General features: G+C 39.3%; 1 protein-coding gene across 2 annotated transcripts in view; it reads right to left on the minus strand.

The window, feature by feature from the left end:
- Positions 1-20,611, minus strand: part of SPEN (spen family transcriptional repressor) — a 97,118-nt gene that overhangs the window by 43,636 nt on the left and 32,871 nt on the right. For both annotated transcript variants that reach the window (XM_081255885.1, XM_081255884.1), the window contains exons 2-3: positions 16,917-17,237; positions 13,343-13,819 (exon numbers count right to left, since the gene is read on the minus strand). In XM_081255885.1, the coding sequence (XP_081112011.1) occupies positions 13,343-13,819; positions 16,917-17,116 (677 nt within the window). In that variant the 5' untranslated portion in view covers positions 17,117-17,237. The remainder of the gene's footprint in view (positions 1-13,342; positions 13,820-16,916; positions 17,238-20,611) is intronic.

The raw sequence follows: 20,611 nt of genomic DNA on the forward strand, positions 1-20,611 counted from the left end.
CCTGCAGTGTCATTACATTCTTGGCAATCCCTTAAGACTCACAAAACCTGCTACTCAGGTAACTCAAAGCAAAAACCATCAAACATGCAGGCGCTCTAGAAGTAATGAGCAGATATAACACACCGGCCTAAGGAACAAGAAATCTTCCTGTATGGCAGCAAAGCCCTTAGAACATCCATGGGATGGATGCCTCACTCAAGGGACAAACTCAGGAGAAATCTAAACTGTTAATTGTAACAGTGGGATTTCTTACTTCCTTAACCACATGCAGTATAAAAACTACTATATATGTATTTCTTATATGAACAACTAAATGGTTTAAAAGGCATAAACCAAGAAAGCATACAGATCACGTGAAACCGTTTTGTTGTTGTAGTTTTTAAGTTCCAAATGGTTATGTACAAATGCCGTAGCCTTTACCAAACCTGCAAGTAAATTTGAACTTTGGGTTTTGCCTTTTTCCAATTTAACTTTGGTGCTAATTACATCTCCTTACTATCCAGAATAAAAAAGTTTGCTATTTCCCACTTCTGAACTCTCTGTTAAGGCAGCTCCATACTCAAGAGGTTAGGAAGGGCACCTAACTCCCCACCAGGAAGCCTAAAGCCACCCACTGTTTGATGCACTTGTTTAATTATTTATAAATGACTTCAAATTACTCACCAAGAAACTCCAGCCTAAAGTCCTTCTACTTAAACAACTCCTCTGCAGTTTCTTCCAGTGGAAACAAACACAAAGCTACACTCCAAATGGCTCCAACCACCATGACACAGCACATTCAGGAAGCTACCGTGCCCCTCCCCACACAATCAAAAATAACATTCAAAGAACCATGGAACTCCCCAGGTGTGGTTACATAAATCATATCTAGAAGCAAGACGAACATCTATAAAATGTGTGTCTTATTCTAATTCCAACACCAGAATTCCATGCCTGTTAATAGACACATTTTAAACCTCTATCAAAAGTATTAGCCATCGCTTCAAAATTACCTTCAGATTAAGGGGTTGTGTGTGTGTGTGTTTTTTTTTTTTAATTAAAAAAAATTACTCTGGTTTAGATGACTTAATTTTCTTCTTGGGGGATTAAACTAATTTATTTGGGGGACTTAAATATTAAAGCTTTTCAACAGCTGAGACATTCCCTTGGCCACCCTGGAAATCAACATGCATTTTAATATTTTAGCCTGACCAATCCTAAATTTTTTAAAGACAGAATCTGCAAAATAGTTCAATATATATTTTAAGCTTATAAGTCCCAAGAGCCTTTTCCATTAATCCATAATTTCAAAAGAGTAGAAGGGTGTTGAGAATAAAAATAGTGGACTCTATTCTTTAAACAAAATGAAAAGCAGTAAATGGACACACAAATTACTCCATGACATTCTATCTTGACAGAGCTCATTTCTATTCTGTGCTGTCCAACAGAAATTTAATAGAAGTCAAAAATGTAATTTAGGGCTTCCCTGGTGACGCAGTGGTTGGGAGTCCGCCTGCCGGTGCAGGGGAAATGGGTTCGGGCCCTGGTCTGGGAGGATCCCACATGCCTCGGAGCGACTAAGCCCGTGAGCCACAACTACTGGGCCCATGTGCCACAACTACTGAGGCCCGCGTGCCTAGAGCCTGTGCACCGCAACGAGAGAGGCCACCACAATGAGAAGCCCATGCACTGCAACGAAGAGTAGCCCCCACTCGCCACAACTAGAGAAATCCTGCGTAAAGCAACAAAGCCCCAATGCAGCCAAAAATAAAATAAATGAAATAAATTTATAAAAAAAAAAAAAATGTAATTTAAAATTTTTAAATAGCCACACTTTAAAAAGTAAGGGACTTTTACCCACTGGTGGTCCAGTGGGTAAGAGTCTGCACTCCCAATGCAGGGGCCAGGGTTCAATCCCTGGTCGGGGAACTAGATCCCACATACATGCCGCAACTAAGAGGTCCACATGTGGCAACTAAACATGCTGCAACCAAGATCCCAAGTGCTGCACTAAGATCCAGCACAGCCAAAATAAATAAATAAAATTTAAAAAGTAAGAACAGGTGAAATTTAATAACGTATTTTATTTAATGTAATATACTTGAAATATTATCTCAACATGCGGTCAACATAAAAACCAGTAATACTTTTTTTTTGTGCTATATCATCAAAATTCTGTATTTTAAAAAATAGTTCTACTGGGGCTTCCCTGGTGGCGCAGTGGTTAAGAATCCTGCCAATGTAGGGCACACAGGTTCAATCCCTGGTCCTGGAAGATCCCACACACCACGGAGCAACTAAGCCCAAGTGCCACAACTACTGAAGCCCACGCACTCTAGAGCCTGCAAGCCACAACTACTGAGCCCGTGTGCCACAACTACTGAAGCCCATGCACCTAGAGCCCATGCTCCGCAACAAGAGAAGCCACTGCAATGAGAAGCCCACGCACAACGAAGAGTAGCCCCTGCTTGCTGCAACTAGAGAAAGCCCGCGCACAGCAACAAAGACCTGACGCAGCCAAAAATAAATAAAATTTTTAAAAATATAAAAAATAAATAAAAGTATACAATATTTTTTAGTATATTTATGGAATTATGCAATCATCACCATAATGTAACTTTGGTACATTTGCATTGCCCCAGAAAGAAACCTCATACCTATTAGCAGCACTCTCCATTCTCTTCCATCCTCTACCCTAGGTAACCACTAATCTACTTTCTGTCTCTGTAATTACCTATTCTGGACATTTTATATAAAGAGAATCATATGATTCGTACCATCTTCTTTCACTAAGCATTTTTTTGAGGTTCATCCATGTTATAGTGCGGATCAGTATTGGTGCACAGACTAGCCAAATTTCAAGTACTCAACAGCCACATGTGGCTAGTGGATACAGTACTGGACAACCTAGTTCTAGAACCAGAAAGCTCCCCAATAAACAGCATATCAGCCTTAAATAAGAGACCATGTTAGGAACTTCCCTGGTGGTCCAGTGGTTAGGATTCCAAGCTCCCAATGCAGGGGGCCCAGGTTCGATCCCTGGTTGGGGAAATAAGATCCCACATACCGCAACTAAGCTCAGGTGCCAAAACTACTGAGCCCATGTGCCACAACTAGAGAGTCCTCATGCCACAACTACTGAGTCCGTGCACTCTGGAGCCCATGCATCACAACTAGAGAGAAGCCCACAAGCCGCAATGAAAGATCCCATGTGCCGCAACTAAGACCCAACGCAGCCAAATAAATATTAATAAATAAATTAAATTAAAAAGAATGTAACTCAGATTCTTAGGGAAAACCAACTCTGTTTTGCAAAGTTAATTTAAAAATATATTTCACTATCTTGTCTACCTGGAAAGAAGAAGTTCATTCATCCTACAAAGTAGACTTTTAGGAAGATGTTCCACAGAAATGACTTTATACAATTTGTAGCAGCAGGAAACCCTAACAGCATTTAGATTAAGTAATGACTAATAAATTAAGCAAATAAATTATCAGAGGGTGCTCTTTCCATTTTCTCATAGAAGAAGCAATCACAAAACTACCCTTTATAGATAAAGGCAAGCACTTAGGTTGTAGTCTAAGACATAGATCTAAAAAAAAATATTAAGGAGAGGGTGTGGGTAATGAAATCTTGGCTAATTCTGAGCTTCAGAAAATGCTAATGTTTATTTTTAAATGAGAACACCACATTTTCCTTTAGTTCTGTGCATGGATGATCCCTTTGTTCAGGGCAGGGTAAAATTATACCATGACTTCTGAGAATGACCATAGAAGGCCTCCAAGTGAAAACAACCCAAAAAGGATAAAAGAGAATAACAAGGTCTCTGAAACTGCTCTGAGCAAACTTTCACCGTAAGTAAAAAAGACTAACAGAGGTTTCGATGTCATTCCAAAAGTTTAAAACATAAGCAAGGTTATAGGAACTTACATTTTCTATATAGCCCTGGCGCTGATAAAGACAAAAATAAATGTACCCCTTTATTTGTGGTTTTAATATTTCTTAGTGACTTCTGAGTGTTCTCTGATCAGGAATTAGGCCATGTTTAACTCCCTTGTCAAAGAGGAAAGCTGACAGAGAGGCTATGCACAAAGCAGTCACGACACTAAAATATGCAATTTAAGCATTTTTTTAAGAGTTTGCTTCTAAATCAAACAAATACAATCTAGCATAGCATTTTTAATTTTAAAGTTGGTTGTTTAGGACCTTAATGTGAATTACTTTTTGTTAATTTTTAAGGCAACATTTAAAAAATTTACTTCAAGGTTAAATTAAAACTCACAAGATACCAAGTCACAAGTTTACCCCAGAAACCTATTTTCATTCCTTCCACCTAACAATCAATCAAACCAAAATAAACTCCAGCACAACCCCAGCGGAAAAAATGAAAAGGGGCATGGGAGAGAGTTCTTTACTGCAAACAGACTAACAACTAAAAGCAAGTTCCTGGGGAACTTTGGTAATTAATAAATTTTTTGGTAATAAAATCTTTAATACTAAACGCAGACCATGCTGTGATGTACCCAAGCAGCAGCATGGCAGAAGCTGTTTTTCAAGCCTTACAGAAAGTTACAGTTAAAGCAAGGGAGTAATAACGGAAAGATGCACTGAAAATAGTAGCATTCACACCAGCTTCCAGCCTTCGATTCCTCAATCCTTTATTTGAAGTGCCTCCTTCCCATGAACAAACCCGGGTTAACTGGCACCCACTTCACAGCCTCTACTCCCCTAAGCGGCCGGTCACAGTGCGCAAGCCCCGCTCCCTGGGCTGAGGGCCAGGCAAAAACTCTGGCAAAATAAGGAAGCCTCTGGGAGGTGGCAAGCAGCCAACTCAAACTGGATGATTCCAGTTTAGTCTGGTTTGAGTCACAAACAAGCAGTTCCTAGCTTTCCCCACCATATTCAGAGGCACTGGCTGCTCAGGCGGCGCACAATGAACTCTCCTCATTTATTCTCAGATCTAAGCCTACCTCATTCTCATTTCCCTAGCAGCAGAGGCTCGAAATGAAAGCAAGGTTCCCAGTACAGCAAATATGGGTCAGTCCCGCACTTGTTTCCGAAGCCAACTGCCCATTCCGCACAGAACGCTAAAACTGGCAACAACTACACCTCTCAAAAGCCTTACTGAAATGCTGTACTTGACAAAAAAGAAAAAACAGAAAGGAACTAGTCTGATTTATAAATCTCCATAATGAAAGTTAAGCCCACCAGAGCAATTAGAAAGCAAACACTTCCATTTTCCATATTTAGCACAAAAAAAGGCTTGGCTGGCTAACATGACCCCAAAAGACAGAAGTGTGTAGCTTACTGCCCAGTAACAAACTATACAGTAGCCTACAAAGGAATGTTGTTTCCAAAATATAGGCTCTTCACTTTGCCTGCCACTGATGAGAATGGAAAAAAATACTACCAATAAAATAAAAATAAAAATAGGGACTTCCCCGGAGGTCCAGTGGTTAAGACTTGCGCTTCCAATGCAGGAGGCGCAGGTTTGATCCCCGGTAGGGGAGATAAGATCCCACATGCCGTGCGGTGCAGCCAAATAAATAAAAATAAAAATTTAGGGCTTCCCTGGTGGTACAGTGGTTGAGAGTCTGCCTGCCGATGCAGGGGACACGGGTTTGTGCCCCAGTCCGGGAAGATTCCACATGCCGCGGAGCAGCTAGGCCCGTGAGCCATGGCCGCTGAGCCTGCGCGTCCGGAGCCTGTGCTCCGCAACGGGAGAGACCACAACAGTGAGAGGCCCGCGTAATGCAAAAAATAAAAAATTAAAATTTATTTAATTATATATGGGGGGTGTATTTCTCTTAAAAGCACACACGGTTAAACAGAAATTATCTATTATTCATTATTATAGATAAGATCACCTTTGATGATAAAACTTCAGACAAATGTGTTTTTATGAGTAAGCATTGCAACGATCACCAAAAAACCCACTAATTATTTTATTTTTTTTAAAACCCACTAATTATTAATTCCTTTAACAACTTTAAAAAACTGACTCTTACTTCATATATGTATTTGTTAAAACTGGTGCCATATCTGACAGGTTCTAGCACGTAATATATATCATAACAAATTATATAGCCAGGTAATAAAATGAGCATTCCTTCCCCCAATCAACATTCTAAATAAGCATACTTTAAGAGAAATGGAAAGTACACTGTCACTATCACTCTGATACATGCACTGCCACCATATCCAATAACCACCGGGAACTACATTTTCAGCTTCATCCATGTTCTTCCACAAAGCTTCAGAATGACAGCAATTTTGAAAATTTTTCTACATGAATTTGAAAGGAAGTTCTCTCTCATAAACTAAGTGAACTGCAAAACTTCCTCATGAAATCAGACAAAAGGATATTTGAATAAAATTCCCCTTCTAAGAAATCTAAAACATCTAGATCAGGACTTCCCTGGTGGCGCAGTGGTTAAGAATCCGCCTGCCAATGCAGGGGACACGGATTCGATCCCTGGTCGGGGAAGATCCCACATGCCGCGGAGCAACTAAACCCGTACACCACAACTACTGAGCCCACACGCCACAACTCTTGAAGCCTGCACACTCTAGAGCCCGTGCTCTGCAACAAGAGAAGCCACCGCAATGAGACACTGCGCACCACAACATAGAGCAGCCCCCGCTCACCGCAACTAGAGAGAGCCGGCGCGCAGCAACGAAGACCCAATGTAGCCAAAAATAAATAAAGATAAAACGTCTAGATCTTTCACAAAATGATTAGCAGAATTGGTCTTTATTTTAAAAAAAAAGATTAGGGGGCTTCCCTGGTGGCGCAGTGGTTGAGAGTCCGCCTGCCGATGCAGGGGACACGGGTTCGTGCCCTGGTCCGGGAAGATCCCACATGCCGCGGAGCGGCTGGGCCCGTGAGCCATGGCCGCTGAGCTTGCGCGTCCGGAGCCTGTGCTCCCAGTGGGAGGGGCCACAGCAGTGGGAGGCCCGCGTAACGCAAAAAAAAAAAAAAAAAAAAAAAAAGATTAGGGACTGTCGTCGTGTTAATACTTATTTAGTTAAAAGGGTCACATTCCTTTTAACTTTTAACTGTTGTAAAAATCCAGAATTTGGTCAATATTCTAATTACTATTAACTATAATTCATGTAAAAGATTCTTAGATTGTCTAACAGAAAAAAATTAATACGGTGGTAGACAACTTTTGATATATTTTATTTACTTTTTTATTTTTGCGGTGCGTGGGCCTCTCACCACTGCGGCCTCTCCCGTTGCGGAGCACAGGCTCCGGATGCGCAGGCTCAGCGGCCATGGCTCACGGGCCCAGCCGCTCCGCGGCATGTGGGATCTTCCCGGACCGGGCACGAACCCGTGTCCCCCGCATCGGCAGGCGGACTCTCAACCACTGCGCCACCAGGGAAGCCCTGATATATTTTATTCAAAACATATAAAAGAAATATACAAACAAGTTCTACAAATAATACCAGCAGTAAGAAATAATTTTCATTTCCCTTTCAATAAAAAGTAATTATTCTAACGCAAAGCTAATATACTGGACAAGAGATGGGCATAAAGCATGCCGTTATCTTAATATGGCATCAGAGTTGAAAAGGCTGATTGCCTGCAGGTCTATAGGCTTTTCTTATTACATTAAACAAACACCACAAAGACTATTTCACATGCTAGTTTTCCTGTCCTGGAACTGATATTGTATGGGCGCCTTTTTCTCCTGCTTCCTGTCTCCAAGCTTCTTCCTTATATATTCCAACTTGTGAACCCAGGCCCTGGGCAGTGAAAGCATGGAGTCCTAACCACTGGACCACCAGGGAACTCCCTACATACAGTTTTTAAATCAACTTATTTCAATTCTTAAAATCTACTTAAGAAGAAAGCTTGCTCTAAAATTCTGATTTTTTTCAAACAGGTAAACTAAGCACAATTTAAGGCCACGGGGCTTACTGAAAGCCACAGAGACCAGAGACAATGAGATGTCACCCACTACAGTTATTTTCATGTAGTTTTCTGTGCTTACTCCTACTACATTTATTTTAAGCGTTTCCATCTAAATGTCTATTTCTGTGATTAGAAAGAATAAAAGTCTGTAGGTTACCTGACATATTCTTCTCTAGACAAACCAAAAGGATTCAGAGGAACAAAAAGAAAAAGGCTGACAAGACACCTCCAAAATTTTTAAGGGGGCAGAAGATGGGGTTGCCTTTGATAAAACTGTAAAGATGCACCTAGCCATAGACACCCAGGTTAATTTAATTACATGTTAACTCTTAATTAGACATATGTAGATTTTGTTTTGGATTAGCCACAGCCAATGTTTAATTCAAACTGGCTCTATTTTTGGGACTCCACACAACCAGCTATTTTATTTCATAAATTTGGTGCAAAAAATAAGCAATATATGTTAAACAAATAGATGGCTGAATATAAACTCAAAAGTTAACTTTAGGACTTCCCTGATGATCCAGTGGTTAAGACTCCACACTTCCAATGTAGTGGGCGCAGGTTCGATCCCTGGTCAGGGAGCTAAGATGCCACATGACTCACGGCAGGGGCCCCCCACACACAAAAAAGTTAACTTTAGCCTGAAAGAAGATTTAGGGAAGTAATCTATTGAGGGGGAAGGGATAAAATAAGAAAAGGTTTTAGATTATCCAAATCTCAACTCCCTCCCATTACTTTTTCATCCATTTCCCCTCATTCATTCTGTAAACCTTTACAGGATATAGAATCAAGGGCTAACTGCAGCTCCAAAGGAGCCAGGACCCCTTTTCAGCAATCTGGTGAAGTCTATGGACTCCTTTTCAGAATAATGTTTCTAAATGCATAGAATAAAATAAATAGGAATTAAATGGAAACAAATTATACTGACAGTTATTAAAATGTTTTAAATTTCTGTGATATAGTAATGTCTTTATTAACATTAAATAACAATACCTAACACTGAGTTTAATAACTATTTCCCAGTAATGATTAATATAAGCCCAATTTTGAGATCTCTGCAACTATAATAATCATAAATTATCTGCATATTTATACTGAGAACAAAGTCAGTCATACTGTTAATCTACTGTTTTTTTGTTGGCTACTTTCATATAATGGGAGGCAATGCTTAATTCACTTTCAGGTTAGTGAAAAGATGTAATTTTTGCCCCTGCATCTAAATTCAGGGACCAAAAAAATAATAATAATAAAATTTAAAAAGGGAATTCCGTGGCAGTCCACTGGTTAGGGCTCCGCACTCTCACTGCTGAGGGTCTGTGTTCAATACCTGGTCAGGGAACTAAGATCCCACCACAAGCTGCGCAGCACAGCCGGAAAAAAAAAAGGTTCAGGGACCCTGAGCCAGCCTAACCATCTTTGGTTGTGATCAAAGTAAACAACGGAGAAACAAATCTCAGTTAAAATTACTCTAAGATAGTAGGAAAGGATATTATGAACTAATTTAATTTCAATAAATTCTTCAACTCCTTTAGCCTGAATTAAAGCAAATTCTTACAACATGATAGAAGAAAAAACTGATACGGAACTACAGAGATAAAATACGTTCAACTTCAATCAAGGACTTTTAAAATAAATGCTTTTGTGGAATTTATGTATTTAAATTTTTATGTTGAAAAGTAAAGGGACTCCCTAAATGACCAAGGCAGAGAAAGAAACAGACATACAGCAGCACAGGGCTGCACACAGGAAAGAGTGTAACATTAAGACCCCCTCCTCCCCCAAACTTCTCACCAGCTAAATACTGTGAATAGTTTGGCAAAACATTAAGTGTATCATTTATAAGGACTTCACAACTAGACTGTCATCAATCCCACATTTAGTCATTTGAAATGCACTGCTAGGAATCTGTTCACCAAAGCTGTAACAATTAAGGGGGATGGGGCTTCCCTGGTGACTCAGTTTTTGAGAGTCCGCCTGCCGATGCAGGGGACACGGGTTCGTGCCCCGGTCCAGGAAGATCCCACATGCCATGGAGCGGCTGGGCCCGTGAGCCATGGCCGCTGAGCCTGCGCGCCCAGAGCGTATGCTCCGCAACGGGAGAGGCCACAACAGTAAGAGGCCTGTGTACCGCAAAAAGAAAAAAAAAAAAAAGAACAATTAAGGGGGATGGAGGATGATTAATTTCCCAGTCAGTCATACAGACAGAATAGAAACTTGTTTTTATAGATAAAACAAGCTATATTTTGTCTACTATTACATGTTGCTTTTAAACATCTTTAAAGGACTTGGAATGTCACCATTTCACAATCAAGTTTTAAAGATTACAGGGCTTCCCTGGTGGCGCAGTGGTTGAGAGTCTGCCTGCCGACGCAGGGCACACGGGTTCGTGCCCCGGTCCGGGAAGATCCCACATGCCGCGGAGCGGCTGAGCCCGTGAGCCATGGCCGCTGAGCCTGTGCTCCGCAACAGGAGAGGCCACAACAGTGAGAGGCCCACGTACCGCAAAAAAAAAAAAAAAAAAGATTACAAAAAGGAACTTAGTTCTTCCAAAAGGGCATTAAACATTCTGAGTTGACATAACACCTCAAAATATTACATTCTGAAATCAATATAATTATAGAGGAAAAGAAGACATCTGATAAAAGGGGGGGATGAACCCAGGGATAATGGATATACTCTGAACACCAAAGGATTTTATTTCTCTGTACTTGCTTCAGTCACAATATAATGACCAAATCTTTTAACTATTTACGTCAATTTTGCTTTTACCTTCCTATCAGCTAAGAATTGCATCTAAGTATTTCAACTATTTGAACATGTACTCAGAGAAGGGCAATAAAAACACTTGGTTGGCTCTGCAGTGTGCCCAAAGGAAGACCTGGCCCTGTTCTTACAGGATGACACCAAAAGGCTCATCATTTGGTCATATCTTCAAAAAAAAGTTGTTGTTTTTCATAAATCAATATAATCTGATTCTTAATACAATGTCCCTTCCGCTTTTCTCAAGTTAGGCACTCTCATAGTCCAAGTTTGCCTTCTCCGAAATACTGGAAGAGTCTAACTGGAATCTCTGTCTTTCCTATTCTAAGTCCCCAGATGCCTTTCTAAAGCAGATCTCAACAAGATATTTCCCTTCTCAATCCTTCAACGGCTCATCTCTGCATAAAGAAAAAAACCCAAAAACATTAGCGTGGTTAAGTCATACTAAATTATTTGCTGTTCTCAGAACATTCTTCCACCCACTCGCATCTCTTCAAGTTGTTCCTTCTGCTCACAATGTTCCCTGTCTAGCCTAAAATTCGTCTCTTCTTGTTGAAGAGAAGAATACATATCCTTCAAAGCCCTAAATCATAAAAACTGCCAGCCCTAAGTATGGATCAGGCAGCTGACAGAAGAGAAAATATCCTCTATGGTTGTAATTTAGTCCCCATGTAGATTTTCCAAGCTCATCCTGCCTTTGTGGCAGTTATCTTTCTAAATGTAAATATTCAGAAGCATATAACTGTTTCTTTTGATTATGTAAATAGGGAATTAGCTCCATCAAATTCATCAGATCACCTCTGGGTTCAAGCTTCTGAGCCCAGAATGCCAAAGGACAGATCTCAAACCACTGTAACTCCCACCAAAGTACAACGCCATCCTGAAAGCCGTGAATTGTTTCACCTCTAACTTCCATACTTCCACAATTGGTTGGCTTCTCATAAAGGTTTGATCCAGTGGAATGCAGTGTCATCCCTTTAATGAGGTAGGTTTGGGGAAAATGACTAAAAGCTTAAGTATCTTAGACAATTCTACGTGGAAGAAAGTGAATCATGACAAGATTTTATAATCAGCTTACAGAATTCAAATGAATACTGAATAATATACCAAAAGAAGTTAAGGGTTTTTTACCCATGCCACAGAGCTGCAAAGCTGGAGCCAGAAACTAACTCTGCTGACTTCCTAAACTAAGTGCTTGTTTCATTACAATATGCTACATCTTCTAGAATGTTTGAATTATAACTAGATATATAAAATGTTTCCATTTATTATTTTGAATTTGAAAATTTAGGAGGCCTAAAGGAGCCATTTATCAATTCCATGATCATTTACTTTTCTTAAATTAATTCTAAACAGGCAATACTAAAGGAAAAATAATCTGGGCATTTTTAATCAGGTTGAAGAATCTGTATCTTATAAATTTAAAACACACACCACCTGGGACTTCCCTGGTGATCCAGTGGTTAAGAATCGGCCTTGCAATGCAGGGGATGCTGGTTGGATACCTCTGGTCGGGGAACTAGGATCCCACATGCCTCGGGGCAACTAAGCCCTCACACGCCCCAACTACTGAGCCGGCGCACTCTGGAGCCGGCACGCCTCAACAAAAGATCCCGCGTGCAGAAACTACGACCCGACGCAGACAAAAAAATAATAAATAAATAAATAATATACACACCACCTAAATTTAAAACTAGAATATCTGAGATTAACAGATTGAATAACAATCACTAGAAATGGGAAATACTCAAAAGACTATCAACATGTGTACTGAATAGCAGTAATAATTATAGCTAGCAGTTATTAAAGGTTGTATTTATTTAACATATATGAGTATCAAGCTAAGCACTTTATATATTTTTTCATTTTAATATTCAAAATAACTTTATGAAGCATGGTTCTTATAAAAGATGAGAAAGCTGAGTCCTAGAGAGCTTAAGTAACTTGTCCAAAGATTATAAAAGTAGTATACTGTCTACCTTGATCTATTATTTTTCAAAACCCATATACCTAACTTCTAAGCTGTTTCTTGTTAAGATTATTTTCAATTTATTATTTTCATCTTTAGAATAAAACTCCTTTGTAAAAAAAATTCCCAACTAATGAAATGAGCTTCCTCAGCCTTAGTGAACAGCAAAGTTACAACCTGAATTTAAAGAAAGCTTTCCTACTTGAGCTTATAAATTGACTACCATCTTGATGTTAAAATTAGTTAAAATGTACATAAGTTAATTTATACATTGATAATAAATGTGTCAACAATATATTTCACCAATACATCTTTACCCAAACAGCGCTTTTACAAATTTTCAACCAAATAATAGAAATAGTATTAAATACCTAAGAAATTAAGAACTTTTAAAAGTTCATTACGTGGCACAAGATTTGTTTCATACAACTAACGTTACTACTTTTCTTCCTTTTTGGCCATTTTAATATTGAGCAACTGGAGGATGAAACAGTATTTGCAAATCATCATTTAGCTTTAAGTACTTGGGAGAATGGTTAATTCAATGGTCACAATGCTAATCAAAGTTTCTTCATTCATTATATACATGATCCAAGAGTACTTTCTTTTAAAAATATTTCTATACTAAAAATTAGTACCACTGAAAGTAGCAAATTTGTAACAATTTATTCAACAGCTCATCTGTTACAACAAAAGGCTGTTAACCTACCTGTCACTGCTGGTACTACTGCTGCTGCTGATTGAATCACTACTGGAGGATCTACTCCTAGAGCCGCTGCCGCTAGGGGACCTTGTGGGTCTAGACGCTTGGCTAGCCAGCCTCTGAGGAGACTGATTTCTAGACTGGGATGAATGTGGTGAGCGACTCCTGCTGTGCTGGTAATTCCGCTCTGGCCTTCTGCCTCGTACCTCCCGGGTAATATCATCCCTGTAGATATCCCTGTGTACCACACTGGGCAGTGTAAACTGCTCCCGAGCCCTAGGTTCGTATCGGGGGTCATGAGCATCAAAACGGTTTGGACTTCGACTCCGAGAAGTGTAATAGAGCCCATGTTGTAAAGTCCGCTCGCGAGGATCTCTATAGTAATCCTGATCGTAATGTCTTGTCCGATCAAATCCTCCCGTCCCCCGTTCATGGTGTCCATAGGCACTATGTTCATAAGCACGCTCCCTGTTATCTGAAGCCCTGCATTTAGGAGGGGGGAAAAATATTTAATCAATCAGAAAGAGGAAAGCAAAACTAAAAGCAAGTCATGCAAACATTCACTTGAGCATTGTCTTTGTCTTTGCAACTGGTCATTTTCTAAACAGCATTAACCTACTTAGTAAGCAAACACTAATAAGCTTAACATTTTACTTGACTCCAAAACTTATTTTCACAGCTGAGAAATCACTGTTGTAATTGTATACTGGACTTTCATGACTAGTGTTCTGCAAGTCAGTTGTTCTTTTTATTAGTGATTTTCTGGCTTATATACAGAAATATACATATGCCATCTCCTTTTTATTTTAAATTTAATGGAACAAAGAAGAGACTTTCATTTTAATATGAGATGAAATACTTTCATCGGATTAAAATATATACCAAACTTTATTTACTTTGCAAGTGTATTTCAGGCAAAATTTCCATGATAGATTTTTCACACAGACATGAAAGCCCCATTGCAATGTATGCCCATGTCCCAGCAATAGGAGGGCATTTTCAAAGAAGCACAGAAAAAAATGTTAAGTGTAACTTTTTCTTATTAACTTTCAACTTCTTGGGTAATTATAAAAATTACTAAATTATGTAAATTGTTGTGCCCAAACAATCACATTTAATAATAAAAATGGAATTTTAAAAAGAAAATCAAACCAAAAAGCCACTTGGGATATAAAAATATTGGGCTGCCACATGCTATTCTATGATGAACTTAACTAATTAAAGAATAATGGTTATTTTATCTTCTTGTGCTATCAAATTCCACAGAATTTTTAAAATGCCTATTCCATGATTCAATGTGTTAATGCATCACTTAATGGTTACAGGAAATATATTCTCTTAGGGTTCAGCTATATTCAAATTGCCTCTGATGAAATAAGTCAACTTGGGAAACCGTTAAGATACGCTAAAGACGGCTATTAGCAATAGTTTAACTTTAAAAAATCTTCCTGTAGGGCATGAATACTTGTCAATCTAAGAGTACAAAAACTGTTGCATGTACAATTACACACATGCAACTACGTGTTAATATTAAAAACCGATTCCAATCCTACAAAGAAATCTTAAGTTCTCTACTTAAGAGAGTTCCTAAAAGACAATTTCACTTGAATCTCAAACATGAAGTTGAGTCTCTTCTCAACCTTACCTTTGGGTCTATCTTCTATCAAAAGTGATTAAGGAATTATGAAAGACATAGAAGAATTAGAATCTCTCCAATGAAGAATACGTGGCAAAATCTTACAACTATGTCTTCAATACGTGCTTAGATTCCAAATCTCTCCACTAACCTTCATTTTCACCCACCATTTCACTTAGCAACCATACCTTCTCCTAGGCTGTTTTTTCTTTTTACTGCTATTATTAAAAGCAACTGGCATGGCAAAAATTCAGTATTATCTTTCTTATTTAAATATACTAAATGACTTTCTCCTTTTTTATTCTCTATTTCTGGAATTTGAATAGATATTTCAACTTCTAACAAACAAGAGGTGTTCCTTTGAGACAAGAGAAAATTTCATAAATAATTCCATTAGTACCCTATCAAATGTTAATCAGTAAGAGCTGTTATTAATGATATAACAGAAGCAACAGGCAACAGTTCTAGGAGAATTACTGCTACAGCTGATATTTTATAAATATGCAAAGTTCTTAACCATTAGGAAGATATAGAAGGCAGGCACAAGAGCTAGCAGAGCTGAAATCTAATAGCTATTCTTTGATTCATCTATTAGTACTAAATGATTCTAGAGTTAGTGGGAAAAAAAGAAAGTTTGACTTGGGTTAGGAGAGGGGCTAATATACACAGGTCAGGACATACCAACCTTTTCCAAGTGTGGAAACACGACCTATAATCCCAATTAAATCTAGGGAGAGAATTGTGAACATAACTTCCCCAATTTTGGCCCCTCTTATGGGGGTAATCCACCTTCTTAATGGGTAAGGGTGTCAAATGATATTTAGATGAACCACAAGGAAAAAAAAATCTTAATGACCAGATAAAATAATTCCACTGGAAGCAAGCAGTCCCAGACAAACTGTAACTCTCAAACCCCCAGACTTCTTTCTTGAGATAGCAGAAAATTATAAATTGATCCACATTCACAGAAATGTCCAGCCCTAAGTATGAATCAGGCAGCTGACAGAAGAGGAAATATCCTCTACAATTCCACCAAATAAGGAAGGCACAGTTGCTCGCCAACAGTTCACCTTTGTAGGCATCCAGCACAGTCAATTTTGATTGCTGTATCCACAACTGATCGTCACCATGTGTTCAGAGCTAAAGTACCTTTAATTGGACAGCAACTTGCTTAAGAAACAAGATAGTAATCCTCTTCTCCTGGGCTAATGGAATCTTGACTGCACGACATCCCATACATTCCAGCAAATAGAAAAGAACGGCTATATTCCAGGATTTAGGAACGTCCATCATCTCAATTTTTCCCCATTCCATCAAGGAGTATAATTCCAACATGGAAACTGTGTAGATCCAAAATGGAAAAATGAAGCATTGCCTTCACTCTTCTTCATCCAAGTACACATTTCCAGGTTAAAGTATTGTTTGTAGAATCCAAGAGGTTGAATCATATGGTCTGCTAGGTTTTTTGGTGACAATCCAATTCGTTTGTACACTTTGTGTAATGAAAATTGAGAAGCAGATATCAAATTCTAAAAGAATCTGTAGGCTCTAATACTCCAGAAATATTCCATATAGTACAACCACAAAATCTGTAGCCAGGTAGCTCCATCAGGTAGAAGGGATATATCCAAGGAAAGACTTAACATTATCCAAGAGAAGGAATAATTAATTCTAGAAGACAGGTAACTCCAAAAATGGTGCTGCCATACAAAATCTTCCACCACTTTATATCTCAGGAGCAGATATCCAACCAGCTGCAGGAAATATCCTCTACGATTCCATAAGATACCAGCCACTGGGATAGAAATCACTTCCGTTTCCAACCCAAAATAGGAAACATTGAGAATGCCCAAAACTTTAAATCCATCTGGGGCCCCTAAATACGAGTTTCTGTTTCACCATATCAAATACAAAATACCTGCCTACAGAAACCTTGGAACTTACCCATCAAGTCTCCGCTCATAACGTCCTTCTCGTGCATGAAGTGATGGTGGGGGGCCATAAGCAGGCCCTCCACCACCTCCTCTGAACCCAGAAACCTCTCTACTACGAGATGCTATGGAAACTGTATCATCCAATCCCCGAGCAGCGCTCGGAATGGTGCCTGGTTCATTATAATCCGTGCGTAGGTCTCTATCTCCCATTTTGTTGACTGAGTTGTGAGCCTTCTGTGCACTTTTGATGTCCACAAAATCCACAAAGGCAGCCACTCCTCCTTCAGAACCCCTCTTGGGGAGAATTTTGACACTTTCCACGCGGCCATATCTGAAAAAAGATAAAGTCAACGTTATTGCTGCATAGTAATAATTTTCCAAAAATAGTTTTAAAAACTGTTTGTTATTTTTAAACAATTTACATTATGCATGTATGGGGGAGGGGTTTTGAGTTAACTTAAAATGGCTTTTAAACTCACATTTTTCTTTTTTGAGGCAAATATTTACAAACATTTTTACCACATTATTTTATTGCTCTAATTTTTTAAATATAGTATTTACTATAAACTGCCTTTCACCTTACTGGAACACTTAGCTGAAATGACTCTCAGAAGTTTTTAGGAACTTTTACATTCTAAAAAAGGATATTGTACCTAAGATAATCAAAGTAACTTACCAATCTTAAGAGATTTTCATTAAAGTAAAAACTGTAGCTAAAAATGGCTATTTTACAAATCTCATTTTAATTTAATTCATTAAGTGAAAATGATCTTAGTGAAAAAAAAATGAGATGACTTCAAACACTCCTTACTGGAAGGCAAAATAAATTCAAATATTTTGTGCATTTGCAAGTGTCAGTCTAGTTTTTAACGTAATCTTTTGCCATTTAATTCTCTTTTCCAGGGGATTAAAAGAAAAAGTGTTTATAAATTTATAATTTATGTATAATTGTTATTCATATAAATTAATAAATCAGAAAATCTTTTGACAGACTCTTATGTATACTTATAATTTGGCATTTTAGAAAGAAGGGCACAGCACTTTTAAATATAGCACTCTTATATGCTGACAATCCAAGATCATAATTTTTTTTTTTTTAATTTATGGCTGCATTGGGTCTTCGTTGCTGTGCACAGGCTTTCTCTAGTTGTGGTGAATGGGGGCTACTCTTTGCTGCAGTGCGTGGGCTTCTCATTGTAGTGGCTTCTCTTGCTCTGGAGCACAGGCTCTAGGCACACAGGCTCAGTAGTTGTGGCACACAGGCTTAGTTGCTCCGCGGCATGTGGGATCTTCCCGGACCAGGGCTCAAACCCGTGTCCCCTGCATTGGCAGGCGGATTCTTAACCACTGTGCCACCAGGGAAGTCCCCAAGATCATAATTTTACACTTCCCCTGAAGAAGCTGACAACATTATCAGAAAGCCGAACTTTCCTTTTATATCCTTCAGTATGATTTAAGTTATTACCTCTCAGAAGGGAAACATAATCCTAAAATCCAGTTTCATCAGGCAACTGAACTAGATGTAACGAAATTACTTGGGGTAAATTAACTGATGAAAGGATCTCTTAAATTTGGGGGGGAAAATGATAGAAAATGAAATAGTTCTTTCCATACAAACATTAAAAAAAAATACCTTCCAATGTATCTGACAAAGGACTTGTATCTAGAATATAAGAAATCTTACAACTCAACCCATTTTTTAAAAATAGTGAAGATGGGCTTCCCTGGTGGCTCAGTGGTTAATAATCTGCAGGCCAATGCAGGGGGCACGGGTTCGAGCCCTGATCTGGGAAGATCCCACATGCCTCGGAGCGGCAGCTGCTGAGTCTACGCTCTGGAATCTGCGAGCCACAACTACTAAGACCCGCGTGCCTAGAGCCCGTGCTCCGCGACAGGAGAAACCACAATAAGCCTGCGCACCGCAGCGAAGAGTGGCCCGCGCTCGCCACAGCTGGAGAAAGCCCACGTGCAGCAGCGAGGACCCAACATCAACATAGATAGATAGATAGATAGATAGATAGATAGATAGATAGATAGATTTGTAAAATAAATAAATAAATAAATAAAAAATAGGGAAAACACTTCACCAAAGAAGAAATACAGATGGCAGATAAGCACAGAAAGAGATGCTCAGGGCTTCCCTGGTGGTGCAGTGGTTGAGAGTCCGCCTGCCGATGCAGGGGACACAGGTTCGTGCCCTGGTCCGGGAAGATCCCACATGCCGCGGAGCGGCTGGGCTTGTGAGCTGTGGCCGCTGAGCCTGCGCGTCCGGAGCCTGTGCTCCGCAACGGGAGAGGCCACAACAGTGAGAGGCCCGCGTACCGCAAAAAAAAAAAAAAAAAAAAAAAAAAAAAAGAGATGCTCAAAATCAGTAGTCATAGGAAAATACAAATCAAAACCACAATAAAATACCACTTCACACCCACTAGGATTGCTATTAGAAAAGAGAACAGAACAGAACAAAACAAGTATGGGCAAGGATATGGAGAAATTTGAAACCTCCTGCATAGCTGGTGGAACTGTAAAATGGTGCAGCCACCGTGGAAAGTGGCATTTTTCTCCAAAAGTTAAGCAAAGAATTACCATATGACCCAGCAATTCCATTCCTAGGTATATACCCAAGAGAACTGAAAACTGGGGCTCAAAAAGATACACTGCACGAATGTTCACTGCATCATTATTCACAAAAACCAAAAGATGGAAACAACCCGACTGTCCATCAATGGATGAATGGATAAACAAAATGTGGTATATACAAACAATGGAATATTATATTAAAACATAAAAACAAATGAAGTTTCGATACACACTACAACATGGATAAACCTTGAAAACATCATACTAAATGAAATAAGCCAGACACAAAAGGACAATTAGTTTACGATTCCACTTACATGAAGTATCTGGAATAGACAAATTCATGGAGACAGAAAGTAGAACAGAAGTTAACAGGGGCTGGGGAGACACTGCTTAATGACACAGAGGTTTTGTGTGGGATGACAAAAATTCAGAAATAGATAGTGCTGATGGTTACATAACATTGTGAATGCACTTTTTTTGGCCACGCCAAGCAGCTTGTAGGATCTTAGTTCCCCGACCAGGGATCAAACCTGGGCCCTGGCAGTGAAAGCGCTGGACCGCCAGAGAATTCCCTCTGAATGCACTTAATGCCACTGAATTGTACACTTAAAAATGGTTAAGATAATAAATTTTGTATATTTTAACACACACACACAACTTATCACTAAGCCCAAGACCACATAGGTTTTTCTATTAGAAAGAAGAAAAAAAGAAAAAAGAGGGAAGCATCAGCCAATTCCCCATCAAAAAAGTCAGTTAGCCAAAGCATAATATAGGGAAAACAAATATTTAAGCTTAAATTCTTAATAACAAAGAGCTAAATGCAATACTGAAAAGAAGGACCAAATACTTAATGCATAGATTATGCATGTAGAACAAAGTCAAGGGCTTCCCTGGTGGCGCAGTGGTTGAGAGTCCGCCTGCCGATGCAGGGGACACGGGTTCGTGCCCCGGTCTGGGAAGATCCCACATGCCGCGGAGCGGTTGGGCCTGTGAGCCATGGCCGTTGGGCCTGCGCGTCCGGAGCCTGTGCTCCGCAACGGGAGAGGCCACAACAGTGAGAGGCCCGCATACAGCAAAAAAAAAAAAAAAAAAAAAAAACCAAAGTCAAATGACCCTCCGTCC

The sequence above is a fragment of the Mesoplodon bidens genome, assembly GCF_964165515.1.
Source record: "Mesoplodon bidens genome assembly, chromosome: 2".
In the NCBI taxonomy this organism is placed as follows: Eukaryota; Metazoa; Chordata; class Mammalia; order Artiodactyla; family Ziphiidae; genus Mesoplodon; species Mesoplodon bidens.